This window comes from Perissodus microlepis, chromosome 13, assembly GCF_051167445.1.
Source record: "Perissodus microlepis isolate ML-2025 ecotype Zambia chromosome 13, ASM5116744v1, whole genome shotgun sequence".
Taxonomy (NCBI): domain Eukaryota; kingdom Metazoa; phylum Chordata; class Actinopteri; order Cichliformes; family Cichlidae; genus Perissodus; species Perissodus microlepis.
This window is the reverse complement of record NC_140473.1, coordinates 7,898,683-7,926,016: the sequence shown is the minus strand read 5'-3', so window position 1 is coordinate 7,926,016 and position 27,334 is coordinate 7,898,683. Positions and strand designations below refer to the sequence as shown.

At 39.5% G+C, this 27,334-nt stretch overlaps 4 protein-coding genes across 5 annotated transcripts; 3 read left to right on the top strand and 1 right to left on the bottom strand.

Annotated features, from left to right (window-relative positions):
- The first annotated feature begins 1,604 nt into the window (after positions 1–1,604).
- atoh7 (atonal bHLH transcription factor 7) lies at positions 1,605–2,071 on the top strand. The gene has a single exon (XM_084949561.1). It carries the CDS (start codon positions 1,605–1,607, stop codon positions 2,034–2,036), a length of 432 nt encoding a protein of 143 aa, XP_084805687.1. The 3' UTR covers positions 2,037–2,071.
- Positions 2,072–5,002: 2,931 nt separating this feature from the next.
- pkd2l1 (polycystic kidney disease 2-like 1) lies at positions 5,003–11,436 on the top strand. Its single transcript, XM_084947802.1, has 14 exons — positions 5,003–5,308; positions 5,501–5,614; positions 6,400–6,527; positions 7,353–7,606; positions 7,695–7,919; positions 8,005–8,233; positions 8,311–8,481; positions 8,577–8,758; positions 8,855–8,975; positions 9,060–9,155; positions 9,237–9,358; positions 9,439–9,556; positions 9,680–9,813; positions 9,912–11,436. Exons 1-14 carry the CDS (start codon positions 5,035–5,037, stop codon positions 10,036–10,038), a joined length of 2,295 nt encoding a protein of 764 aa, XP_084803928.1. The 5' UTR covers positions 5,003–5,034; the 3' UTR covers positions 10,039–11,436.
- Positions 11,437–11,504: 68 nt separating this feature from the next.
- tial1 (TIA1 cytotoxic granule-associated RNA binding protein-like 1) lies at positions 11,505–22,878 on the bottom strand. Of its 2 annotated transcripts, none has more exons than XM_084947801.1 (12): positions 22,795–22,878; positions 19,930–20,026; positions 19,641–19,739; positions 19,439–19,493; positions 19,222–19,309; positions 17,666–17,741; positions 17,304–17,412; positions 15,974–16,069; positions 15,761–15,845; positions 15,178–15,301; positions 14,670–14,836; positions 11,505–14,508 (listed from the first exon to the last, which is right to left on the bottom strand). In XM_084947801.1, exons 1-12 carry the CDS (start codon positions 22,818–22,820, stop codon positions 14,385–14,387), a joined length of 1,146 nt encoding a protein of 381 aa, XP_084803927.1. In that variant the 5' UTR covers positions 22,821–22,878; the 3' UTR covers positions 11,505–14,384. The 2 variants fall into 2 exon arrangements, with proteins under 2 accessions (XP_084803927.1, XP_084803926.1); XM_084947800.1 differs by lacking the exon at positions 22,795–22,878 and adding an exon at positions 20,420–21,956.
- bag3 (BCL2 associated athanogene 3) lies at positions 22,192–27,130 on the top strand. Its single transcript, XM_084947799.1, has 4 exons — positions 22,192–22,495; positions 24,271–24,609; positions 24,731–25,075; positions 25,210–27,130. Exons 1-4 carry the CDS (start codon positions 22,298–22,300, stop codon positions 25,933–25,935), a joined length of 1,608 nt encoding a protein of 535 aa, XP_084803925.1. The 5' UTR covers positions 22,192–22,297; the 3' UTR covers positions 25,936–27,130.
- Positions 27,131–27,334: the final 204 nt, after the last annotated feature.

Sequence of the window (27,334 nt, the reverse complement as noted above, 5' to 3'; positions counted from 1 at the left end):
CAATACAAATGAGATCTTCTGTTGCACTTATTTTTCATATATTCAGACATATGAGTGATTAAATGTTTATTTAAATGTCTTTACACTGACCCACTTAAGATCACAGTGGGCTGTATGTCGCTCACAGTGTATTATACTGATGGATTATTAAAATCTGGAGGTTTAATATTTGATTCCATAAGTTTTAGCTGTACGTCATCTCAAAATAGTTACCTAGAAGTACATTAAAACATGTAAGTACAGTGCAAGTGTGTAAAAGTGATGAAAACACTGCTATTTTGAAGTCAAATGACATCTATGGTGTTTCAGCAGAATAAGTCTGAGTGTCACTGGAACCTGCTGAATGACAGCGTGGGCAGATGGGAAGGACAGACAGACAAATTATTCTGTCTGTCTCATTTTCTCGGCCGACTAAACAGATCAATTATTTATATCGCATGCAGACGCAAGTACATAAAGAACATTAATGCATCCCATACACTCTCATTCATTACCAGCCAAAACACTGATAAAAGCCTTAAAAGAGAATTATAAAAGTCTCCACATCTGAACATAAACTGCTGCCACCCCCCCAAAAAAAAAATCCTCCACCGGTGCAGTAATCTTTACACCATCTTGCTCCATATTGTTTGAAAGTCATAATCCCCTGATGTGCTGTTGATGTCCCTCAGGTTACAGGCCTCACTTACACTCGCGTTGCCTCGGGCTAATCTCAGATTATGGTTCTCATCGCACAGAGGCAATTACATTTTAAGTGAAAGGCTTCCTCTCGATGGCTTATGTGACTTAATAATCGCTTTATAGCCAAGAGTCCATATTTAATTTATATATAAATCGGATATGTTGTAAAGACTGAATCCTGACAGTTAAAGACAACAACGTAAAAGAAACGTTAGACCTGAAAAGACTCATTTATGTACAGATTGAAAACTTCCTTTCACGCCTTTAGAGGCTGAGACATAAACTGGATTTTTATAAAATTCCTTTTGTGTTGAAGTTTTAGCTTCTAATACAAGAAATCTGTTTTTGCATTTAACTTAATTAGAAGTCCAGCATTTATAGTTTATTAGTAGGTTTTACATTAGAGCTTCTACATAACTGAGAAGTATCTACAATCTTAGCCTCTATTAGTTCGTTTGCATCCTCAGCACTGGTGAGTGGAGCTACCAGATGGTAGACTTTTGGTCTTTGTGACACATGGCTCCGAGTGAAGCCATGGCCAGATAGCCCAGCCCAAGATAATTGGAATTTCATTAAGGTTTTGTGTGTGTGTGTGTGCCTAGGAGTGGGTGTGGGTGTTTATGAGTCTGCATGGGTGTGTTTTTCTCTATGAGCAATATTGAGGGTGGGGGTGGGGCAGGGGCTCCACCTGCTGCCACCTGTTCGTCTGCTTTGTCTTATAAAAGCTGCCCCGATGTCTCCAGGATCACAGACACCTTGGACTCTTCAGACTGAGCACTCCTTGGAGTTGCAAATACTTGAGACCCCTGCACACAGGGAAAGCCTTGGAAAAACAAATAAATCAAAGCTCAGAGAAGCACTGAATCTTGAAAGTAGGAACCTCTCTGATAAATCTGATTAGTTTGAGTCTTCAATCGAAAACCATGAAGGCCCGTCGACCCAGCTGCACCGACTCTGGATCCGAATCTTCAGAGCTGGACTCCAAGAGCCCGGAGAAGTACGAGACTGCTACGAGGCGCCGGATGGCTGCCAACGCCAGAGAGAGGAAGAGGATGCAGGGCTTGAACACAGCCTTTGATCGCTTACGTAAGGTGGTCCCACAGTGGGGCCAGGACAAGAAGCTGTCTAAGTATGAAACCCTGCAGATGGCCCTCAGCTACATCGTGGCCCTCAACCGGATCCTGACAGATGCCAGGAGGCACACTGGTTCTCACAGGCAGTGGCTGGACCTGCAGTTTGACTGCGTGCAGCCTGAAAACTACTCCTGCCTCATGAGGTACGACTCCGCTACCGGACAGGAGTACATCCACTCATCGCTCTCGTATCAGTTTGACGGGCACGAGGTGCACGCGTAAACTGCTCCATCGAGTAGATAATCAGTCATGTTGTTGGATGTGAATGACAATGTGAATCATTTTTCTCCAGTCTAGGAGACAGTAAATACATTTGTATTGCATTATTTTCATTTTGTATGACAATCAAAGAGTCTTCGGTTTCGGCTTGAAGCCTTTCATTTGTTTTTGCTAGGAAACCCAGCAATGTTGAGCAAGTTTTTGTTCAGAGTATAGCAATGAAACAACTGTAGTGTCATTGCAGACCGTTAGATTGTACTGAGGATACAGGCAATGTTGTAATTTTTTTAATCGGTTATTTTGATGTGGCCCTAAAAAAGCTGTGCAATGTTTGATGGATTATGCAAAAATCACTGAGGTCTTAGATGCATAGCTGATGTCCAGATAACTAAAGTAACTATTTTCCCAAAGTGTAAATGCATGTTTGTAGATTTGAAAAAAAAGAAAAAAAGTATGTTATTTTTCAACAGACTTTTTTTTAATTATAGTTTTTCATCAAAAATAAAATTATTTTGTATGAAACTTTATAAGTGTTGTTTTTATTGGTACAGCTATGAGAGGTTTTCTCACTTTTCACACAGTTTATTACTATTTAAGTTTGCAAAATATACATATGAAAAAAAGCTAATTTCTGAGTACTTCATACCAAAACTGTGACGTTTAAAGTATAACAAAGTATGGCATTTAAATGCTTATAATGTGACTTTGCGTGAGGAATTATCACTGGGAAGAAATAATTTACAGCATGGTTTGTGTTGCACATGTCAAACTCCCTGTAAGAGCGATGCCTCGCTCTGCAGCCTCGGTATTAAATCATCCTTTAGTTTGAAGGTCCTGTGCTTTGAGATAAGACACTTTTACATCACGGGGTGGAAAATAGCCTTTGTGATTAATTTGCATCATTTAGCAAATCAACTATCAAATTTACTTGATACATAAAGACTTTTCTTTTAAAAAAAACAGTACAATCATTTAGTTTAATGTAAGCAGAGATAATCATCAGCGACTCTTACAGCCACAGGGCTACCCATCTAAATAGCCGTCATGATCATCATGATCATCATCATTATCATAAGCCACTGAAAAGTGATTATTACAGATATGAGTAAGTTTGAACAGTGGCACAAGCCGCAGCAGATTAAGGAAGCCTGCGTGCCAGATTCTACCACCGCTTCAGCAGGGGAGCAGAAATTAAACTCTATTGTGTGGCAGTGGGTGTGTGTAATCGCTCTGTTCAGAGCCAATGAAGCATGAACGCCCATAGCTGGCCCCAAACTCTATCCGCGTTAAGATGAAGACATCTACAGCAGTGCTTTAGCTGTAATGTCCAAACACTAACGCATTAAACTCATCTGATTACCCTGCTGTTCTTTTGTGTAGCTGTGTTTGGATTTAAGTGCTTAAGACTATAATACAAGTGGCTGGTGCTGCAAGAGGCTTGTTATAGCACTAGCAGATGATGCAAAAATTAATAAATGGAAGAGCTAAAAGTGCATAATGGAAACTATTCAGAGGCTGTAAGTGAAACTCCAATTAGACTCATTAATTCAGCCACAAGTGGTGAACAGTTGGTAACAGAGAATATACTTGACATGCAATTAATCGATAGTGACAACAATGTGCTCAGCATGGAAGTAATTGAGAGGGTGAAGCAAACTGTCTTTCAACTGCTGAATTATTCAGCCTTATTCAGCTCATGGCTGCGTGTTTATTCTTTAATAGGACATTTCCAGCAAATTAACACGCAGGACTGTGTAGAGATTCCTACAAAAGAATGAAGTTTATCATTTACCAAAGTCCTTTATGTCATTTCGAAGGATGCGAGTGATGGGGAAGCTACTCTTATTTTGTCACCTCCGCCAAGGACATGTTTTTGGTAGCAAGCGCGTTGTTGTTTCTGTAAACACGATAGCTCGAAAAGGTTTGAATGAATTCTGATGAAAGTTTGTAGGGGTGTAGAGTGAGGTCATGGTAACAGTCCATTTAAATTTAGCTTACACCCACCAAGGGCTTCAAAGTCAGCTTAATGATTTATTGGTCAAAAATGGACAAAAAGCCTTATAACTTATAAACTAGGATTCTTACAAGTATGGTGTGTACTGTCAACATGTAGAATTTACTGTGTACAGATTTCAGATTTGACCTCTGACCTCTTGTTCAACGTCAACAAATTGAATTATAGATCAAAGTCATAATGATGCTAGAGATAGTTGAAACTATGTTTCTTATTGCCATTGTTTGTATTGTGCTATATAACGCAACATTAGACCTCTGACCTCTTCTTCAGGGTCAAATACAGTTTCATATAATATCTTTCAAATGTTTCTAAGGTTCTACTGCCTTTGTTTGTATTGGCAACATTTATGATACCAGTATATATGTATTCTAAATATCACAATATATTTTGCATTGAACTATCGTCTCACATTTGACCTCTGACCTCACTTTTCCATTTCATATCTGCCTTTAGAGAGAGAATGAGCTGCCTAGTTATTCTGAAATACTGTGGTATAATATTATATAATGATCTTGACTTATTCACAAATCAATACCTGTTGTCCATTAACTACTCCTACATAATGTTTACATAATCAAACTAAACATCCGTCCACCACCCCAAAGTAAGGAGTGCCCAGAGAGTGAGCTAACTTGGTGGAGGTTTGTGCTCTCTGAGTGCTTCTTGTTTTCTAATTGAATCAAATGGAAAACCAAACAATGTTAGTTATTGTTCTGCATTATATTTAAGTATCCAAACACTATAGAAACCAGTATGTCAATGCTGTGTGTTAGCAGAACACCTACTGTGCTGTTACGTCAATGTGTTTCAAAGGGTCTCAATCTCAAGACTACAGCAGTAGACCAGCAGCTCCTCCCTCAACACAGCTGATGTCATCCACCTCTCCAGCAGGTGTTCAAAAGCTGCCGACACTGCTCAGCTTCACTTTCCTCTTTAATCGAAACACCAGAAGTTCCACACAGAGAAACACACGCGTCTTGCACCATGAAGACCCTGAACAATCGGGCTGAGAGCCACCTGACTGGGCAAGTGGACTTTGAGTTGGACAAAGTAGGTAATGGGGGCTGGGTGAACCAGGGCTACTGTAGCTCCCCTCCACCCTTCCCCCGGGTCACCACTGTCTTCAACCCCAAACCCCACTTCGAGGGGAACATGAATAGCCTGTACAACCTGGATACCCCGGTAGCGCTCCCAGAGGACCCACCAACCAAAGACCAAAGTCTGAAGAAACGAAGAGGCTGCTGCTGTTTTATCAAAGGCAAGAACACATTTGAATCTACCTCATGTTGACATTTCTTCTTCGAATCTCAGCTGTATGAGCAGTGTAACAAGTACGAGTAAAACCAGTCGAAGCCTGGTACACTTCTGCTTGACAGACCAGCAAAAAAAAACAAAAAAAGCTTGTGTCATGTAATTACATATTGATGATTTAAACTTCTATTTTCCGTAGCACTGTGGGGGACAACGCTGACCGAAAACACCTCTGACAACAGAGAGCAGTTCATCCGAACCACGCTGCGGGAGCTGCTGGTCTATGTCTTTTTCCTGGTGGACATATGCCTCCGTGAGTACTCCACATCAACATTACTGCTCATCACTGATCTCAAAAGTTTTGACTGAATGTTCAATATGCTTAATGAATGCTTAATGTTCAACACTCTGGTCAATAACTTTAATTCCTTCTTCCTGTCCAATCTTATGATATGAAAAATGTTTTCCTACATTTACAAAAAGAAGTTATTCAGACACATTTTTACTTACCAAAAAATATCCTGTATTTAATTTGCATAATGTTGTCATTGAAATATGGGATACACATCCAAACACATCTAAGTCTACTTTCAAACACTGTATTTGCATTACTGATCACTTTAAAGTGCTCACTGTTTGACAGGCTGTTAGGGCACTTTGGACTGTTGATTTAACATTAAAAGTATCCCCGTTGCTTTAATGGCTTCTACAAAATAGCCTTCCCATTTTTCTTTCCCAAAAGCCATTGTCCAGCTAGGAGTGAAAGGGATGTGCCTTTTAGCGATAAGAGCTTTTAGCGTCATCCTTTGTCTGGGTTAGATTTACACTGTTTGACGAGGCTATTTGTGTCAGGACAGCGTGCTCCCTCTTCAAACAAATTACGGCCTCTCATCTGGATCTGTTTGATAGCTAAAGCGATGTAAAAACAAAGCAAAAAAAAAAAAAAGCCAAAGAACAAGTCTTCAATGCAGGTTTGCGTGTCAGCATTCAAGTCTTATCTCAGAAAACTGAATGGAGCAACATTCAGAGCTGAGCCTGACCAAAGCCAGATAGGAACCAATGACCAGGCATTAACGATGTGATTACGTTGTCTTTCAGTGACATATGGAATGACCAGCTCAAGCGCCTACTATTACACTAACGCCATGACGAACCTGTTTGTGAATACACCCAGTAGCAGTGGGGTTACGTTTCAGTCTATTGGCTCCATGGCTGACTTCTGGACTGTAAGTTTTCCTACACGTTCGTTTTTCCCATGGTAGTGATTTTTGTGACACTAAATGTTTCTTTCTTTTCATCAACATTTTTTTTTCATTTCCTTCAAAGCTGAGATGTTCTCAAAATTTTAAGGAACTATGTGATTCATTTAACCGAACATGTATATTAGTGCCTGAACTCAAATGGAAACATCATAAAAACAATTATAAAAACTGATTATTCCTTAAGTACGATATGTTCTTCCCTGCATTACCACATCACTTAAAATGACCAAGCAGTGATGTTTGTGTTACTGCTTCTTTCATATCTTTTTCCACATGCTCAAGATTTTAGCAATACTGTTAATTGTTACTGATATGTTTATTAGTACATGCAGGAATATAAAAATATGTCCTTCCAACCCCATAAAGAAATGAGTAGTTGTTTTACTAGGCCTAAAAATAAGAAGCTTGGTTTCCAGTGATCCTGCCTGGTAAGTTTCAGAATTAAACACATCAGCTCTCCTTACTTGTAATTGGTAACAAATAATAAAACTCAAATAAAATGTAAATCTATGCAACATCTATCACATCATATCCAAACTTTTGTCTTGATTTTTTGTAGATGTGTTTTTTTTAGTCGATGGTATCAATTTGAAAATCCTACGTCGGCTCATTTTTGAGTTATTGGGTTTACAAAGTTGGGTGTCCACACCACCTGACGCTTGCCTACCGGTCTATTTCCCCCGTTGCCTGCAGGGTGACAGCAATACCCCAAACCTTTCAGGCTGAGGGGTAAAAATCACTAAGAACACAAAGAAAGGTACAAATCAAACTCTTTCTTTTTATGAAAAGTTCGCCCAGGGCCCACTGTTGAACGGACTCTACTGGACAACGTGGTACAATAACCAGCCCTTGGAAAGCGGAAACACGTCTTTCATCTACTACGAGAACATGCTGCTGGGTGTTCCCAGGATGAGGCAGATCAAGATCAAGAACAACTCCTGCACTGTCTACAGTGACTTCAAAAATGGGATCAAAGGCTGTTTCGCTGTTTACACTAACCAGAAGGAAGACGAGCAGAGCTTCGGCCTCATCAACGGCTCTGCGTAATTCACTCACTGTTTTCTTACTGGCATACAAAGAAGTGCAGAAGCACAATTTAGTGTTCTAAGTATTTGTGTTTTTCCGCTGCAGCTGGACCTACCACACAGAGAAAGAGATAAAGGGTTCCTCTTACTGGGGCTTGGTGGCCACCTACAGTGGAGCAGGATACTATCAAGACCTGAGTCGCACACAAGAGGAGAGCGCCAACATACTGACAGAGCTACAGAACAACCTTTGGCTGGACAGAGGAACCAGAGCAGTCTTCATCGACTTCTCCACTTACAACGCGAACATCAACTTGTTCTGCGTCATCACGTAAGGAGCATTACTGCCCATTGCACCTTTACCCACCTGCTGATACCCATCCAGTGGTTGACCAAAGTGTCATCTGCTTCTTCAGGTTGGTGGTTGAATTCCCAGCGACCGGTGGAGCAATCCCTTCCTACCAGATCCGAACAGTCAAACTGATTCGCTACATAACGACCTGGGACTACTTCATCCTAGGCTGCGAGTTGCTCTTCTGTGTATTCATCTTCTACTACATTGTGGAGGAGATTCTTGAGCTGAAAATACACAAGTTCTCCTATTTCAATAGCATCTGGAACATACTAGACATTGTTGTCATATTGGTAAGAAAAGATGGTTCAAACATGTCATTTTATCAGATTTTTCAGGGCCTTCTAAAAACTAACAACCTTTTTCACAGCTTGCCATTGTTGCCATCATATTCAATGTATTTCGGACCATCAAAGTGGACAGCTTGCTTGGGAATCTGCTGAAAAATCCTAACATCTATTCAGATTTTGAATTTCTGGCATTCTGGCAAACCCAGTATAACAACATGAATGCGGTTAACCTGTTTTTCGCATGGATCAAGGTAAAGAACTGACACCTTTCAGTCCAACATATTGCTTGTGCGATTTTGCTTTGGTGTCTCGCCAGAGAATGTGTGTTTTCTTCTCATCCTTGTAGATTTTTAAGTACATCGGTTTCAGTAAGACCATGAATCAGCTGTCCTCCACGCTGGGCCGATGTGCCAAAGACATCTTCGGATTCGCCATCATGTTCTTCATCGTGTTCTTTGCTTATGCTCAACTCGGATATTTGCTCTTTGGAATGCAGGTTCAAACATTCAGCACCTTTGTAAAGTGCATGTAAGTCGTGTTGAAAACAATGGCAGGATGAAGGGTTTTAATTGTAATGAGCATCAGTTGATTAGTAGTTCTTTACAATTTTTGTCCACCCCACAGCTTCACACAGTTCCGAATTATTCTTGGAGACTTTGATTTTGATGCCATCGACAGCGCTAACAGAGTCCTTGGGCCGATCTACTTTGTGACTTATGTGTTTTTTGTTTTCTTTGTTCTGCTGGTAAGTCATGCTTCTGCACGAGATAACTGATAATAAAAGCATCTGATCCGAGAAGTCATATTATATTGTGTATTTTTCCCTCAGAACATGTTCCTGGCCATCATAAATGATACATATGCAGAGGTGAAGCAGGAGCTCTCTGAAAAAGATGAACTACAAATTACTGACATTTTTAAACAGGTAAAAGAAAATTCAAGGAAATTGACATAAAACTAGACATATTTATGGATGATGTTTTACCAGACTTTTCTTGTAAATCAGAGCTACATGAAGACATTTATGAAGCTGAAGCTTAAAAAAGAGAAAATATCAGATGTTCAGAAGGTTCTACACTCTGGATCTGGAGATCTTGAATTTCAGGACTTCAGAGAAACTCTTAAAGAGTAAGTGACAAAATATCAAAAAGGAACACTTGATTATTTTACTGTTAAACCTGAGCCTCACTTCTGTGATGATTTTGAAGGATGGGACATGGCGATCAAGAAATAACCGCAGCCTTCTCCAAGTTTGACCGCGACGGGAACAAAATTCTAGATAAAGACGAACAAAGGTGGATGAAAGCTGAGCTGGAGCAAAAGAGGGTTTGTGCACATTAAAAAATAAATATGACTATGTTCATATTTATACATTTTTTTCTGATCATTTCTTATTTTGATTGCCGATTAACAAAATAAATGTTTCTTATGCTTTTGCGTTTTTGTCAGGAGGCTCTCAGTGCCGAAATCAACAATCTCGGAATGAACTATCAGATGGAATTACACGAGAAGCCTCCTGTCAAATCCAACGAGCACAAGAGCAATTCCAGTCAAACCTTTGTGGAGCGGGAACATTTCTTGAGGTGGGACAAATTTTAAACTTAACCTGGGAATGCACTTATCTCATTCTCCTAACCAGAGTAATACATTTAACTGAATTACCTTTCTATTGCCACGAAAGTCTGGCCAAACAGGTTCTTCACCTTGAAAGCTCCGTGGCAGGCATTGCGTCCCAGACTGAGCTGATTATGGAGAAACTGGGATTACAAGGGAAAGCTAAAGACGCTGCAACAGCAAAGAAACCGTGACCAGTAACGATGTGAGCAAACATCACTTGTAAACACCAAGATTACATGTTAGAAATCTTAAACAGCTCCAGAAGAGTACATTCAAGCTACCAAGTGTGTTGTAGTATCTAGAAAATGAGAGTAGACTTTCTTGGTTGCAGTCTTACAAACACACAACAATTAATTTTAAATTGCCCTTATCCAGAAGGATGAAACTGTCTCAGATAGTCATGACTTTGGTCAGTGAGGACAGCACAACAGACGCCAGAGATGTCATCCCGAAGGCAAGCAGTACACAGCTCCACCAGCAAGTGATGTATGTAATTAACCTCTGAGGAAAACAACTGGATAAAAACTTCCTAATATACATGTTAAATAAAGTACTGACAATACGACATTTCAATATTGAAAGAACAGAAATCATGCAGATATGTAAATTGTATAAATAATATTTTGTCTACTAGCTGAATGCACAGTTTAAGTATATATATATAAAATGTTATGTTATGTTACGCATTAGTGTTGTGTAATACAATATACTTAAATAGAGAAGTTGTGTAATATAATCCAATTCTGGGCAATACATATATCAACTAAATTCCAAGTGAATACTTTGCTTTAATCTATTGATGACTGTTCACATTCGCTTACATTTGCTCAATATCTATTGGCCAATTTTATAGTTTATATGGTTTAGCGAAATGGCTCAATTTTTCAACACCATGCCAAGGTGTAATAATCATACTCATCACATTGGGATGCACTCACTATGAAATGATACCAGTGTTTGAAATCTTGCAACAATTCTTTTCTCAATTTTTGTTTCAGTAAATCTTTCAGCTCTCACACCATCTTTAAAGGAAGATCAATTTAAACATACAAAAAGAATAAAACTTAATACACAGTGTTTAACAAATTTATTAGACCACCACCAAATGTAAGCTTTATACCACAGCTGTCTTAAAAACACATTGTTTTTGATTAAGTTGCGAAATTAGTTAATTTAGTGGTTCAATGTTATGTTTGATTTTTTCTGATTAGTCCAGTGTGTTGGTTCAAATTTGGGTATAAAAATGTGAATTCAATGATTTTTGGTTCTAAACAAGTTTTGATAGGTTTGTATTTTCTTGTTTTACGGGAGGTTTAATACATGTGTTAAGTATTATAAAAACCATAACATAACACATAACTGAGACATCAAACAAACAATAGCTAATGTCATCATTATCTGCTGATAGGACACTAGCAGTCAAAAGTGAATGCTGGCAGATACCAAACCTATTCCTGTTAAAAATGGAAAAATATGTCTATTATCCAAGTACAGTAAACACTAAAAAGGGCAGAAAGATTTTGAGCAAATGTGTGAAACGTGTTGTCTTCTATATTAATCTAAAGTTTAATAATTGTCATTTATTGTGTCTGGTAGGCAGTGAATATATGGTTTCCTGCAGCAGCATTTATTAGTCCTCAATAAATGTACCGAACACTCAAAGGTTCAAAGGTTTCTTTATTTGACGTGACTTTGTTGAGTTTTTCCATTAAATGTGAAATCGATTCAATCCTTTATTATTATATAAACATCACTTCTGTTGTTCAATTTATGTGTATAATGGTCAAAAAAAGCAAATCGTCATTACATTCAATAGTTTAAGCAACAAATATATTACATGTCATTAGCGTGCAGTTCAAGTTGATACATCACCTGCTTCCTGCTACATCCTGAAAATGGCACACAAACTTAAAATGAGGAAAAATCAAAAGGAAGATCATTTAGATTTAAAATGGAGCATCTTTAAATAACAAATTCAGAATTTACCAACAAATCAATTAAGGCTCATTCACAAACTATATTGCTTAAATTTAATGATGGAGATTAACTTTGTAACATTCTACCTACAGTATGTACATCAGTTTAAGTTTTGAGGATTTGTGATCAAGGTTTGTATTTACACTCTAGACAAACAAGACCCTGTTTAATTCAATGAAAACCCCAGCGCAAATGAAAACAAACAAAATCTGTATCAGGTTTGTTGGCTAGCACTACAGAACAAGCAGGTAGCAAACAGGGAGTGTGATATTCTGTACAAATGGCACAAACACAAATAAAATCCAAAATTGCAGGATGTTTGTGAGAAATCCTTCTGTCGTAATTTCTCAGCAGGTTTTATGATTTACCCGAGACGTGTCAATATTCTTTAAACCGAAAACTCAGAATGTGTAAGGGGAAGTTTCTGCCACATTAACAAAACAGTGATACGTGCACTTAGGAGACCCTCCGCTTTCAGAATAAAAGTAAAATAATTCTTTGTGACCCTAAAACATTTGAGCTTTTCTTTATGCTAGTGGGTAACTAAACCATAATATTTGAATTATGCAATAAAACTAGGGCTGGTTATAGTACAAAATTCACTCTACAACTCTATGCAGAAAATTCAAAGCCACTGGAAAGAAGTGGTTTTAAATGATGGCATTAACACAGAGGAAGAATCGGACAAAAACGTTTAAGAGTCAGCATTCCTCTAGGAAACCAGCCCCAGAATCAGCACAGCAGGGTTTGTTACCTTTACAAAGTTTGGGGGGGTTAAGCAGTTTTTACAATACTTTCTATATACAGAGACTGGGTGCTGCAGCCGTTCCTTTGAGACATTATGAATTAGTCCATCTTGGCTGCAGTACGGAGTAAACTAAAATTCACTGAAGTCTGGGAATCGGATTTAAAAAACAAAAACGACAACAACAAAAAACATGAAAATTCTAATAATTTTTTGCTTTTAGACCTGTGTAGGTGAAATCTTCTTGGTACACAATCCCATTTCCCACCCGAATCTCCTTTAAAGCCACAGTTGTTGTACAAAGAGTTTCTTCACATATAATGGAAAGGTAAACTACCATTCCAGGGCCTCTATTCACAAAGCATTTTTGACTTAAAACATTAAAACAGGACTAAAAGTCTGGATATTTTATTCCCTGAAGGTCCAGACCAATGTTGAGTGGGTCATTCTTGCGGCTCAGTGCAGTGTAGCACAAATCCATGTAGGATTTACCTGCTCGATCTATCATGAACTCGCGTGAAGGCTTGTTTTACGCCCTAAAATGACAAGCATGACCAGAAAATAAACTTTCAACCTAAAAAATAATATTGCCATAGTTTGGTTTTTAAATATTAATGTTGGTATGTTTGAGGTTTTCACGGTTTTTAATCCTCATGAGCTGATGGATTAAAAAAATAATAATAATAGTGGCATTTAAAAAGTGTGCGCTATGTTACACGTACATTTTCTCTAAGGCCCTTTTGTTTTGTAAAATATGAAAGAATTTGTACTAAATTGATGTTTTAACCTCCTAAGACCCGAACTCTTCCACGGCATGCATTTTTGATTTCTCTTTGATATTTGGTCATATTGGGGCCCGATGAATGTAAAAACAAAGAATTACCAGATTTTTTTAACCTTATTTTTGTTTTTAAGAAAAATAAGAGCCAAATATGAGGATATTCGTTTCAAATTTTGATAGAACAGTTAATGTCCTCGTAAGTGGATATCAGGCCCTTGTAGAGCAAAATTCAGTATTTTGGTCTAAATAACCCAAAATGTGATGTCCACATATGTGGACGCCAGGTCCTAGGAGGTTAATGGGTTGGCCCACTGGTCAACCTGTTAAATGTGTGATGAAAGGAAAGGCATTGTAAGTTCTGTCTCCGTGCCAAGATCTCTACCCTGTAGGCATGAATCCTCGATGTTTCACATGGTCTAGCACTCATAAGGACGGTGTGTCCTTAAACACGTACTCAGACAAAAACAGTTGGTTTGGCTTTACTTGAGAAGCCCAAGAGCACTTTTTTCCCTCTTTTAAAACAGAATTAGGAATAATAATGGAACAAACTTTTTTTTTTTTAATGTTTTGAGTTTAATTGACTGTGATTAAAATCATACACTCTACACCAAAAGCGAATACACACCTGTACAATATTACCTAGATTTCAAAAGATTCAAAACTGTATCACTAACAGCATTATTGCATGAATTGAAAGGGTATTTCCTCTGATGAAGAAAAGCAAATATTATATAAACACATTTATTATAAAGGAAATATATACCATTCATTTTTAACTTTGCATGAGAGCAAATACCATACTGCTGTACTCAGAAGTAACACAATTACTGTTGGGCAGTACAGCTCTGATCACCTGACCTTTATGTAATATTGCACAGGGGTGTGCTCCCTTCTGTTGTATACTGTAATTGTGTAGGAGCAACTATTAGCTAGAAAGGCTTTGTGAATATGGCCCCGCCCTTCTTTTACCACAGCAGCTGTCCAAATGTAAGAGTGCTGTGTCGCCTTGGTATTACATTGAGGTTAGGGCCTTCTTACTGCGTTTGGTAGCCAGCCATGCTGAAGTTGGCCAGGCTGGACATGACTGTACCAGGCGGGGCTGCGGCCTGGGCTGATGGAGATCCAAAGCCTCCCATCCAGGCTGTTGACTGGGACTGCCTGAAATGATATCAGTTACCCAGTTAGTGCAAATATGGACAAAAATATCAAGTGTGCTGTAAAACAAATCCAAGAGACAGTTCTTCTCTTTACTTAAAATATAATAAGAGGTGTTTAAGTGAAACAGTGTAGTTATACAATATATCAAAAGTCAAACTCACTCTACTCCAAAACTTTGCTGGTTCCATGTCTGGCCATACATGTTGTAAGACGGCATTTGCCACCCATTGGTCACATACTGCCCATACTGCTGCTGCTGCTGCTGCTGCTGCTGCTGCTGTGGATTCCCGTAGACCTGGTTCCACTGTCCCCACTGACTGTAATCAACCTGAAGGACATCAGATGACAGAAACGTGAGTAAATATACAATCTCTTACCTGTTTATTTAACAGCAAAAATAACACAACAAAAATACGACACTAGAAACCTTTTTGATGAGTAAATTTCCTCTTCCTTTTTTTGTGTCATTTTTTCTATATTCTGGCTTAAAAGCAAGATTATTTTAAGAGTGGCCAAAGTCACGAGTTTCAGGGTGTTTTTGTGGTTTGGAAGCTAAGACATCAATAAACTACATTCTGATTCTAGTGTGACTAGTGTGTAGTCATTCCTACCAATTGTGACATATAAAACGCACATTTTAACACCACTTATGTCACACGTTCTCTCTACCTGCTGTGGACTTTTTGCCATGTCGGGTGATTCTTTGCCCCAGAAGCACTTCACTACGTGTCCTTCAATGACTGTGCCATTTACTGAAACAATGGCATGGGCAGCACTGTCATGGGAGGAAAACCTTCAAAGCAAAAGAGTAGATTGAAAGTCAGATTTTCTACCACACAAATCACAGGGAGAGTTCACTTTCATACTGCTGAGACCATATTTGATATCATATTACAAAAAGAACCAAGTTTCCTGCTAAGCTTGGATGGAGTTTAAAATGAAAATAAATAATTTAAGCCCTATACTTAACATTAAGACAGGGACACGTTTACCAGCATGTTAAATAACTTCCTTTAATAACACCACATGCACATCGAAACTAAAAAACTTTAGAAATGCTTTGGAAATCTGCATAGGGACAACAACGTGGAGATATTTTTCTCTCTTCTCCAGAGTTCTACAAGCAGGAACGCTGAATAAACATAACAGCAACTATCGCTGACATTGAATAAGGTATAAATGGTCTCTGACTCATGCAGTGTGCTTGTATTGACACCTAGAGGCCAAATGCTGCAACAGAATCAAGTATTACCTGATGAAAGAATATCCTTTCTCTGGGAAAACCCGGACTTCCATTATCTGACCGAATGGTGAGAAGGTCTGTCGCATTAGATGTTCTGGATAAGATAAACAAGAGTTCAAAAAAAGGGTTTACAAGGTTAGTTCATTGGAGGCAACTTAAAAAGTTATTATTACAAAGTGACTAGAGGGTGCAACAATGGCATCTATAGAATGTGACACTTGCCTGATAGCCCTGATTGGATCCCTCCACAGTACACAGTGCAGTTCTGTGGACTGGATTGATTCACTACGTCATCAAACCTCAGCTGCTTTGAACCATCTGAAATAAAAACAGATTATTTTTAAATAGATGATTATAATTTACACATTTAGTTCATGCTGATAATAAAATCCAAATCAAATCTGCAATTTATGCCCATAAAAGCGCTGCTATTTTTTTTTTTTTTTTTTTTTTTTAAATCAAACTACACCCAAATGTGACTCATGAAAAGGTGAAAGTGAAGATAAAAATGAAGGAAATTAAGAGAATTTATTCTTAAGAGAGTTTCTTCTATATTTAAATACAATATCAAAATGCGTTGATAACAGACTCTTCGGCTGCTTTATTAGGTACACCTGTTCAACTGCTTGATCATGCAAATATCTAATCAGTCAATCACATGGTAGCTACTCAATGCATTTGAGTAAACCAAGCATCAGAATGGGGAATAAAATATATTTATGTGACTTTGAACATGGCATGTTTGTTTGTCCCAGACAAGCTGGTCTGAGTTTCCATCTACTGGAATTTTCCCAAAGCCATCTCGAGTGTTTACAGAGATAAGTCTAAAAAAACCCTAAAATATCCAATGAGTGTCATTTGTCTGAGCAAAAGTGCAACAGTAACTCATTTAACTACTCATTGTAATCAAGGTTTGCAGAAGAGTGTCTGTGAACGCACCACCTTCAACTAGATGGGCTACATCAGCATTGGATGACATTCCTGTCAGCTACAATTCACACAGCTACACCAAAAACCAGAAAACAGAAGATTGGACTGTTTCCCGATCTGATTACTCTCAATATCTGCAGCAGCATTCAGACGGTACGGTCAGAATTTGGTGTGAAAAACATGAATGCATGAATCTACGGAAGAGGATTGGGGCCAAAAAGAAGTGGGCACGTCTTTTTTTTTTTTCTTTTTCTGAATTCTGACTTTTTTCTCAGAATTCTGGAAAAGAAGGCAGAAAAAAAACGTGCTCACTTCTTCTTTTTTTTCCCCAGTGGCCATAATCCTCTTCTGTATGGATCCCTCCTGAATTAGAACAACAAAGCTTATCATATCTTATGTGGTAGAACGGGAGATTCACATCATGGATTCAAGCTAACAAATCTGCAGCAACCATGTGATGCTATCACATCAATATGGACCAAAATGCTTCAGGCACTTTGTTGATGCTCGGGCAGAGGGGAAAAGGGGGTCCAACCCAATACTAGCAAGGTATACCTATTGAAGTGGCCAGTTAGTTTGTAATCATAGCACCTGCCGAAACTGGCTATGTGACAATACTCACTGTCCTGAGTGCTCTTAGGAGCTGGAGGTTTACGCGTAGCCCAGTTAGTCCTGATTTGGCGCCCTCCGAGCCACTGTCCCGACATGTTAATAATGGCATTCTCTGCATCCTGCAAACCCAAGCCAAACGATTACTCATGGATTTGATAGATTTATAAAACTCATTTGTGGCCATGCATGACTCTTTTTAATTTTAAAATAGTAACTGAAACTGGTGATTAAAATAGGAAACTAGTAATGCTAGATGCTTGTAGTTGGGATAAGACTAACTATTAATAATTGAGTTTTGAATGTATTCAAGTAGGATAAAGAAACAGAAAATAGAAATAACCTTCAGTCTGTGTTCTCGCACTGGAGCCTTACCAGTTTGTTGTAGAAGGACACAAATCCATACCCCTTTGATTTGCCTGTCGTCATGTCCTTCACAACTCGGGCATCCCTGGAAGGAGAAATGAGAACAACTTCAGCGCACTTTGAAGCTTAAATCTTCTACACTAAAACAAAAAAAAGGAACCACGCAAAACACAATGAACTGTGAATCCTCTACTCTGCCCTACATTAAGCTAAATTAGCTATCATGACCTTGTACTGACTCGTAATATAACTTCAAAGCAACACTTGCAAAACAAGTACAAATACATGCAGCCTACAGTACTGTCTTTAAATCATTTCTGATGTATTAATGGATCTTTACCACTAGAGCACCACTGTTTGCTCAGTCCTCACAACAGTAGGCTACAGATTTAAAAATCACAAAGCAAATGGCTATGGATTACCATGCATTCTTATAAGCTGCTGTTTGTACTCTTACTACAGACAGAGATAAATAGAAAATATCAAAAAGAGAAAAAAGGAATTAAACGGCATACATGGCCTGTTAACAGATTTCTTTATTTTTCCTGGTCAATTCTTTACCACCAATATGGAGTATGGAGTTTGGGGAGCTGCAAATTTTGAGAAATTGACATTTTCAGAATTTTTGGAAGAGGATCATGGCACTACAAACAACACTATGCAAATCAAAAATAAGACAAAAAACACAGATTTAGAGGAAGACATTTTGTACTGGAATTTGTTAATCTAAGCTAGGTCATGTTAATACATGGCATCTACAAATAAAGACATATGGAAAGAATGGAATAAATAGAGAAAAAAAACTACATCTGAGTCTCCAGAGTGAACAGTTCCTTGCTGTTAGCCTTCAAGCTCCTGTCCAATCCTATGAGCATTTCTGTAAAATAACCAAAGTGCTATTACTTCACTGAGACTCAAAACTAAAAGCTGTTCAGGTACATATACACAGCTTACATTTTGCTAACATACTGTACAGTTTACTTACCACACCCTACATATGCATAAAAAAAACTGACAGTTCAGTCATAAAAATAAAGACATAATAGACCGACCACACTGTCAATGCAAATGTGTCGCCACTCTATATCTAAAAACAACAACGACATGATTTTAAAGGTATAAGTTACTCCATGTTTAAGTATGTTTACATGCATCGATGTGGGGCCTTTTCTACTCAATGTAAGCAATACTCTTTGTGACAATAAAGGGCTATTCTATGCTATTCTATTCTAGTGTTAATCCTTTCCTGTTACACATTCATTATGTTGTCTGGTTCGTTTTTCTCTCCAAAAGGTGTGCACAAAGTGCCAATTTGCAGTCCTTGACAATCAAACATATAATTGTCTTTCATCCAAAAAGATTGCGTCAGAAATGCAGGCCTCATTGTGTAATGCAACTTTCTGTTTCACCTTTACAACCTATAAAACCTGTTTCTCAACCGACTGGGAGGAAGAAAAAAAAATATCAGTGGTTGCACTGAAACATATTGTATTACACATAAGACAAGTAGAAAAAAAATACACACACAAACACTCTCCCACTCACACACACACGTAAAAACTTACGATATTTTCCCAAATGGTGCAAACGCAACCCTGACATCCTCAGTAGTAATCTCTGGATTCAAATCACCCACAAAAACATGGAAGTGATCTAGTACAAAAGAAAACACGGACATAGTAAACAAACTATTTGCCAATCCCCAGTAGACTCTGATTCTAGCAGAGTGTACGTGCGTTTATGTGCGTGGTGGTGTAGGGGAATCAATAGGTGATCACTCACTGGATGTGTCTTTCTTCTGGCTACTTGGAGTAGTGGCCCAGTTTACTTTAACCTCCTGAAAACATAATTCACAGAGAGCACTTAAAACTGTGAAGAAGAATCAGGAAAACAATGTTGTATGATATTCAAGGATGAGAAGCATTAACACAACAAATAAACTTAATAACTTTGCATATAATCTTTTAGAGCAGCTATGTCCTACCTTTCCTAATATCTTCCTCCCATTCATGGCTGCAAGGGCTGCAGCAGCATCTCTGTGTTCAAAGAACTCCACAAAGCAATAGGGATCATTGCTCGTGTGCTGTAAGGATAAGATCAGACACAAAAGATTAACAGTGTGGCTCAACTAAAACTACAACTCAGTGAAAATGTTTTTATTGTCTTCAGGTTTCTCAACAGTGAAGGCAATCTTTGCCGTTAACTTTTGAGTTAACATTAGGACACGACAACAACGTAGAAAACAAGATAACCCAGCAACCTTCGCTGCTTACCTCTGTGATCATTTTACAGCTTTTGCATGGTCCTATCTGGGTGAAGAGTTGCAGGATCAGAATTTCTGTTACATCCCTGGAGAGGTTTCCCACATACCTAGAGGAGGAAAAATAAAAAGAAGTCCACTTACTCCTGGAAACAAGCTACAGCTATATTTACTTCGAAAAAGTGAACCACGGGTACTTCGTTTCTGGTATTACAGTATCATTGGGGATTATGAGTTTTTGAAGTGAAGTTCCTTACAGTAGTCTGTTTTTAACGATGTTAGTAACATCTAACAGACAGTTGTTAACACTTATATATAACTCACATATACTTATTAATTAACCCTTATGTCAATTAACCTGACAGTAGTGGATCATAAACGCTAAATGTTTATGTCGTCCAGTTGTTTGTGAAAACAACGGGTAGCTAATTTAGCCACCGAATACCGACGATAGCGAAACTAATGACACGCAACGTTACTGCTGGACACGAAAAACTACTTACAGGGTTCTGGGGTGGGTTTCGTCGTCCATAGTCGATGCTGAGAGTAACCAGGGAAGAAAACGCCACTTACTAGCTAGTTCTAGCTGGTATTAACTGGCAATTAGAAACCGCAACTAGCTAACTAGCTTAGAAGCTAGCTAACCGGACGCCAGGGCATACGTGACACTGTGAGAGTCCAGAGTACGTACGTGCGTGTGCAGGAAGAGACCCGTCACATAAGGTTGAAGTAATAAAGGGGTTTTTTTGTGTTCTTAATTGTAAAAAAATGAAAATGTCTTAAAGACCGTTACTTCTGAATGATACCGTTTTTTTTTTTAAATTAACTGTAAAAAGCCAAAAGAGCAAACCTAAAGTGTACTTATTTTATTCGTTTTGGCAAAGGAAGCTGCATACGAAACTCTTATTTTGAAGTGCAAAGCAAAGGTACGCTTGTTTTCAATGCCGAGATTTGACGGCTCAAGGCAGTGGCGCGAACCACCAGGAGCTTTCTCGAATCTGAGCTCAGATGTCACTGTGAAGAAATTTCCCGTTTGACTTGTACATTCACGCTTTTTTAACAAACTCTTTTAAATATTTAGTCACAACAAGGCAGTGGTTGTGGAGTGGGGGATGGAAGGAAATTATATGTCAACGTATATGTTAAAAAAAAAGTTGAATAACAAGATCGTTGAGTTCATTGCCTGAACTGTTGTGATAACCCTGGGTGTACAGTACCAAAGAATTGTACTTTTTTATACTAGCCAAAGACATTGTGTTTTTTTTTTTCTTTCCCCCTCATTTTTATTTTTTCCTTGTGGTTTAAACTTGGCGCATGGTGGGCGCTTTTATTTTGAAGGACTTTTATTAAAGGACAAATGCGTAAAAAATTATCCCCTGTCATTCTTAAGTCTACTAGTAATTTTCCATTAAAAAAGACTTTAGTTACTCTCACTCTTTAATGTTACTGGCTCTAATTTGTGTTGCGCAACCGTGATATTTTTACAGCCATAAGAAGCCGTCTGAGGTGGATTAAGAAAAGCGTGGCGATGGGTAATTAACGGTGATGTAATTGACAGGCTTGCAACAATTAAAGTTGGCTTCCCCTCCTTGCAGGCAGATATCCAATTAAAACGAATTGCTCCCATAAGCTACTTAATACACATATTTTATTACTGTCAATCACGTGTGTATTTTCTGGAGTGCCAAAATGCAAATATTAGATGACGTTGCCTGCAATGTCCAAAATATCAAACACCTTTAAAAATCCATGTGTCGAACCTTTGTGACACTTTTAATCCCACGAAATCAAAGGTTTGCTGCACTGGTGTTTTCCTTGTAGTACAGGGCAGAATTGGAGTAGTCCTTTGATTAAGAAAGATCAGTCATTAGACGTGTCACTGTGCCCACACTTATCACACCACCAGTTACATAATTGTGCACCAAATCAATGCAAACCCAGACTGAGTTCCCTTGGACAGCATTTATCACGTGGGAGTCTGAGTACATCTATTTGGAGAACATCTTTTTAAGCAAACACTTTGGGATTCCCTTGTCTTGGAAAATGGTCCAGGGGCAAGGGAAACTGAGGAAGGTCCACAGTGCCCACTGTACACATAAGGGTGATTTCTTCTCTGCCCAGACAGGACACTGTGATTTAGCTACAGCAAAGAGGGAAATAAGGTTGCCTGGTGGGGTGGGCAAAAAAAAATAAAAAATACCGAGGGTTTACTCTGTGCCTATGTGAGGGGGGTCTGCCTGCGACATAACAAATCTGGGAACCCATGCCACTGTATCCAGCGCTGTCCGCCCCCAACATTAACCCTGCTATTTCGAGAAACTTCCAGCCCACTTTTCCACGTCACTTGAAGGAATCTTTAAAGCGTCCGTCGCCCGTATAAAATGTCTCAGTACTCGACAGCCAGCAATATGAACGGCATGAAGACACAGTCACCGATGCTGACCATGGCGAGTAATGACAACGACCCTCTCCCCCTCGGTTGGGAAGTAAAAATTGACCCTCAGACTGGATGGCCCTTCTTCGTGGACCACAACAACCGCACCACAACCTGGAATGACCCGAGACACGACACGAAAAAGGTAAAAGAGCGGCGGGATAAAGTTGGTTAGTTAACGGTAACGGCTAACGGCAGTTTCGCCGCTATTTTTTTTTCTGTCGACGTGCGTCGGTTGTGGTGCATGTTTTGGTTTGTTGCGTTGTTAAAGCGGCAGAAGCCTTTGCGCTACATCACTGTTATATATTAGTCTTGTTGACCGTAGGCCCTGTTTGGCACCGTTGCCTCCCCCTCACGGACAGCTCATAAGCCCATTATAACGGGTGATCAACTCTGATATGTTCCCGAGTCATGATCTAACACTATTATTACTCGATGACTCACTCTGCAGCATGCAAAAGGCTACCCATGATGAGCTCCCCGGCATTTTAATGTGTTTCTTTCACGGTGGAAAACACTGCTGCGACGTCCTGCTCATATTAAACTTTTTCCCTTACAAGGATCGAGGCTGGTCCACTTGCTTCGGTTGTGTACGGCTGTAGCCGGGCGCTGGCTGCCCCCCGCGTATCGCATTCAGCTGTATTAAAAACCGTGTTGTGAAAGCGCACAGGTCTGCAGAGAAAACCCGTGGGCTGAAGTGAGCTTCACAGCCTGCCAGCTGGTAATCTTTCGTCTCAGAGAGAGAGACGCTGTTGTCCAAAGTTAGCGTCCAGAGGAATCTGCTAGAAAGACACAGCTGTTGGGGGATAAAATTGGTGCAATGGTGCTGGCAGCGTGCAGTGTCCCATAGTGGCAGAGGGCAAAGGGTCGTTCACGGCTATTTCATTACTTTAGTCCTACTGGAAGAATGCCACTGATTTACAGATAAATGCAGTGTTTTCTTTGTAGGTGTTTACTTTGGGTGTGTTTCGGGCAGCTGGTACAACTTTTGTCACTTTTCAGTTATGCCATTAACTGAGTGCTGAACTGGCAGACCTGTTGCTTGTACCCATCCATAGCTGTCACGTGCAGGTGTCTATTCTAGAGTAATACTAATAGAAAACAAGCGCCTTTCTGCAGTAGAAAATGGAAATTTAAAGCATTGATTTACTAGTCACACTGTAGTACCCAGCCCCTTCTTTTAATTACATTTTACTTTTGTATGCATACAAATGTATCCTGGGATTGTATATGATTTGATGAATAAATGTTGCTCAAGAAAGAATTTACTGTGCTATGTGGAAAGAACTCATATATTTACTTTTTTTTTTCAATCAAAGCAAACCACATTTCCTCTCTCTGTAAAAATCCTAATGTTTGGCTGATATTATTAGATCCAAGGATGTGCTAACTGTTGTTGTTGGATAAGTCAGGACATTCATCCAGGTTATGTTACTCTGATTGTGAAACAATCAACAATAATATTCATCACGGAAACAGCAAGCTGTCTGACGGGAAACGCACCAGAGCCTGTGGGTTCACATATCAAAGATTCAATGAGGTGATACTTTTGGCATCCCTCTGCGAAATTGTGACATTTTAAACTATAACCTCTGCAGTTACCTCAGGACGGAAAACACTTTCCTTTTTAAAATTCCTTAATAGTTTGAAAAAAACATTTAGTGGGACATCGTAAAATGTCCTGTTGTACGTGGACTTAAATGTAACTCTTTAAGTGGACGAGCTTATAGCTGAATATTTAACATATATAAAAGTAATGTTGCTTCTGTTACACACCCATGAGCAAGAATAAGTTGGGTAAAAATATATTAAAGCACATTTTGTAATCAACCGATGCCTAAAATTTGCAATAAACTACAATAGCAACTGTAATTCATCTGAGTATAAGGTTATATAGATTGCTATATTGCTATGTTTCAGGTTCGAGAAGTGTCAGCAAATGGACCCAACATACAGCCAGAACTAAGTCCTCAGGAGACACAGAAGACCTTTGTGAGGGAGATGAAGCACCCCATTCTTCGCCCAGGTTATGTTCCCATCCCAGTCTTTCATGAAGGCGCAGAACTGAGGCAGCAGCAGCAGCACCCGTGTTATTCCTACATCCAGCCGAGCATTGCACAGAACATCCGGACAGACGGGCGGACACCTTCCCCAACGCCGGTTCTCCACTGCAGGCCTAGATCGCCTTTACATGGCCCGTCAGACAGCTCCTCCGCTGAGCCTGGAAAGACCAGCTCGCCTGTCTCACAGACACCAGAGGTGGGAATTGAGTTTAAATGTGCCACCAGATGGAGTATAATGTTTACAGTAGGCAGAAATGTTCCAATTTTCAAACAACTACTGAATTTTGACTGTTTTAATTTGGTCATTTATTTTTAAGGCTTATACTGTTACGCATCACCAACCTTCACGTCCCAGCAGCACCGGTCTCCAGTCTGGTTATATCCCTATACCAGTGATTCATGAGGGTGGAGGGGGACAGACACAGGTTCAATTAAATCCCTCAGTTTACTCTCAGCGCATCCCTTACCCAGAACATCAGCAGCCCTTCCATCGTCTTCAGACAGATGAATGGCCTGGCTACTCTGCTGCAATGCAGCCCCCCCGGGAACAGGCTTCGCCAACTCTGTTTCCTCAGCACCGCGATACTGCCTCCATTCATCTCCCTCCTCACATCAGAAGCCAGTCACCTGTTATATCACAAGTGCTGGGAGAAAGGCCACAGGTAATTTTACTTTTTCTGTGTATTCACTTGGCGTGTTGTTTTTTCTTCAGATATATATAAAGCTTTGATTTCCCTGTTAGCATGCTGTGACCTAGATTTTGACAGATTCCAATAAATTGTTTTTGACTTCTAAGGTTCAGCAGCATATCCTCACGAGAGAGCCACCACAGAAAATGGAACAGGAACAACAAAGCATGCAGCAGAAACCCGAGAACACGCAGCTCCCCCAGCCGATGCACACAGAAGCCGACGTCCAAAAGCCTCAGCAACCTCAACACTTCCAGCAGCCTCCACCTCAGCAGCCTCAACACTTCCAGCAGCCTCCACCTCAGCAACCTCAACAGTTCCAGCAGCCACAGCAGTTTCAGCAGGCACCACCTCAAACGTCTCCACAGCCTCAGCAACCTGAACAACCACAACACCACAGTTCAGACATCACAGTTCAAATACCTCCAAAACCAGAGCCCCAGGACACGAAAGCTTTTCCTCCAGAGGTCCCACCTGGAAAAGTAGAGGCTGGACAAGCTGCTCAGGGTCCCATCCACCCAGGCTTAGCTAAGGTACAGCAGATAGTGGAAAGAGTCGCTAAACTGGAGCAGGAGGTGAAGTGCTTTGATGGGAAGAAGAATGATAAGAAATACTTGTTACTGGAGGAGCTGCTCACCAAAGAGCTCTTAGCGCTGGACTCTGTCGACCCGGAGGGCCGTTCAGACGTACGGCAAGCGAGACGAGACGGAGTCCGTCGCGTCCAGACCATACTGGAAGAACTAGAGCAACTGGAGGAGACTGTGATGGAGGGACAGAAAGGAGAGCCCAGCATGAAGGAGAACATTGAGATGACAAAGGAGACATCGCAATGACTGCACACTTCATAAAAAGAGTCAAGAGGGATTACCTGCTGTATATTTGATAGTGGATAAGTCTGCTCTGACTAACTCTCCTCCTCCTCTACCTACAGCATTTGTGGAAGTTGCATGCATTGATTAACAGTGTTGGTATGTCCAGCCATTCAGCACATAATTGATGGTAGCTCAGTGCAATCATGTTTTTTCAAGCCAATGTTGTTGCCTTCTATGTTGTGCCGCTGTCTTTATAATAAGACGGCCGTCATGATTATTGGTTGACAACAAATGACAGGCAAGGGTTAAATAAGAGGCCTTTTTTCAATAAATGGAAGAGAAGCATAAGTATTTTCTTAAGAAATGTCATGTGTAATTGCCTTTTGTGTGATCATACGAAGCTTTTCACAATCCAGTCGGTACACGTGTTTGTACACAAGTGCAAACGTCGGGGATTTAAAGCAGAACTCTGCTAAACTGAGTCAACAAGGAAAGCATTTCTCCCCCTTTATCGCCACATGGCCATGTTGGAGCTGCTTTGTCACAGAACACAGTGAATATGTTTATTAGAAGCTGCTTTTTGGTGCATTACTGATTCTGCTGTCTTTGCACTTTGCCATCATTAAATTGTATCATGCTGAAAATCAGCAGCACTTCGTTTTAAGTATATCAGTTAAAGGAGTTTTGATTGATGTGTTTGAGTGTTTGTATGTGAATTGGTTTACTCGTTATTTCAAATCATGATATTAGTATTTATATCATTATATGAAGTATTTTGGTACATTAATGAATGTGTAATAATAAATGGAGGGTGAGATGTGTATCTTACTTGAGATGTGAGACAATCAGCACTTGGTGCTAAATAGGAGATGCAGTTAAGAGATTGTCAGAATGTCCTTGTATAACTACCAAAGCCACAATCTGTAATAACACTAACGCACACACACACACACAAATGGCCCTAAAAGCCTTAAAGATGCCAACAGCGATAAAATACCCCCCAAAACACTATAGTTTGTCAGTTTTATGATCACACTGTTTGTGTAGTAATTTATTACTCTAACAAGACTGTAAGCCATCTGCCTAACACTCTTAACCAGAAATTATAGATCGTGGCTTAATGTTGATCACGGTTTATTAGTAGCTTTGATGAAAGAAATTCACGTTGGTATGGCTGAAAATAAAATGAATTTTGACTGATGCTTGGGTTCCCAAAGATTCTCAAAGTGTGAGCCTTTTTATTTTACGTTTTTATGTTAATCGTTTACTCAAGGACAAGAAAATTACCAGGTAATTGAATTGTATATATGTATAGTATATGTCCACTTGGCCAGCTACCAAATCAAGCCTGATTTTAATAAACACAAGTATGTGTATCCTCCATTTCCAATGCAAACGTGTCCCGTGCCTAGTAGGCAGC

Coding starts and splice junctions, on each gene's coding strand:
- bag3 (XM_084947799.1), top strand. CDS start 22,298: ATGTCTCAGTACTCGACAGCCAGCAATATGAACGGCATGAAGACACAG. Junction 22,496..24,270: donor CGAGACACGACACGAAAAAG/GTAAAAGAGCGG, acceptor GCTATGTTTCAG/GTTCGAGAAGTGTCAGCAAA. Junction 24,610..24,730: donor CTGTCTCACAGACACCAGAG/GTGGGAATTGAG, acceptor TTTATTTTTAAG/GCTTATACTGTTACGCATCA.
- tial1 (XM_084947800.1), bottom strand. CDS start 20,448: ATGGACGACGAAACCCACCCCAGAACCCT. Junction 19,740..19,929: donor GCTGTAAAATGATCACAGAG/GTAAGCAGCGAA, acceptor TTATCCTTACAG/CACACGAGCAATGATCCCTA. Junction 17,742..19,221: donor GCACCATTTGGGAAAATATC/GTAAGTTTTTAC, acceptor TTCTCCTTCCAG/GGATGCCCGAGTTGTGAAGG.
- atoh7 (XM_084949561.1), top strand. CDS start 1,605: ATGAAGGCCCGTCGACCCAGCTGCACCGACTCTGGATCCGAATCTTCA.
- pkd2l1 (XM_084947802.1), top strand. CDS start 5,035: ATGAAGACCCTGAACAATCGGGCTGAGAGCCACCTGACTGGGCAAGTG. Junction 7,607..7,694: donor GGCCTCATCAACGGCTCTGC/GTAATTCACTCA, acceptor TTTCCGCTGCAG/CTGGACCTACCACACAGAGA. Junction 9,557..9,679: donor CTGAGCTGGAGCAAAAGAGG/GTTTGTGCACAT, acceptor CGTTTTTGTCAG/GAGGCTCTCAGTGCCGAAAT.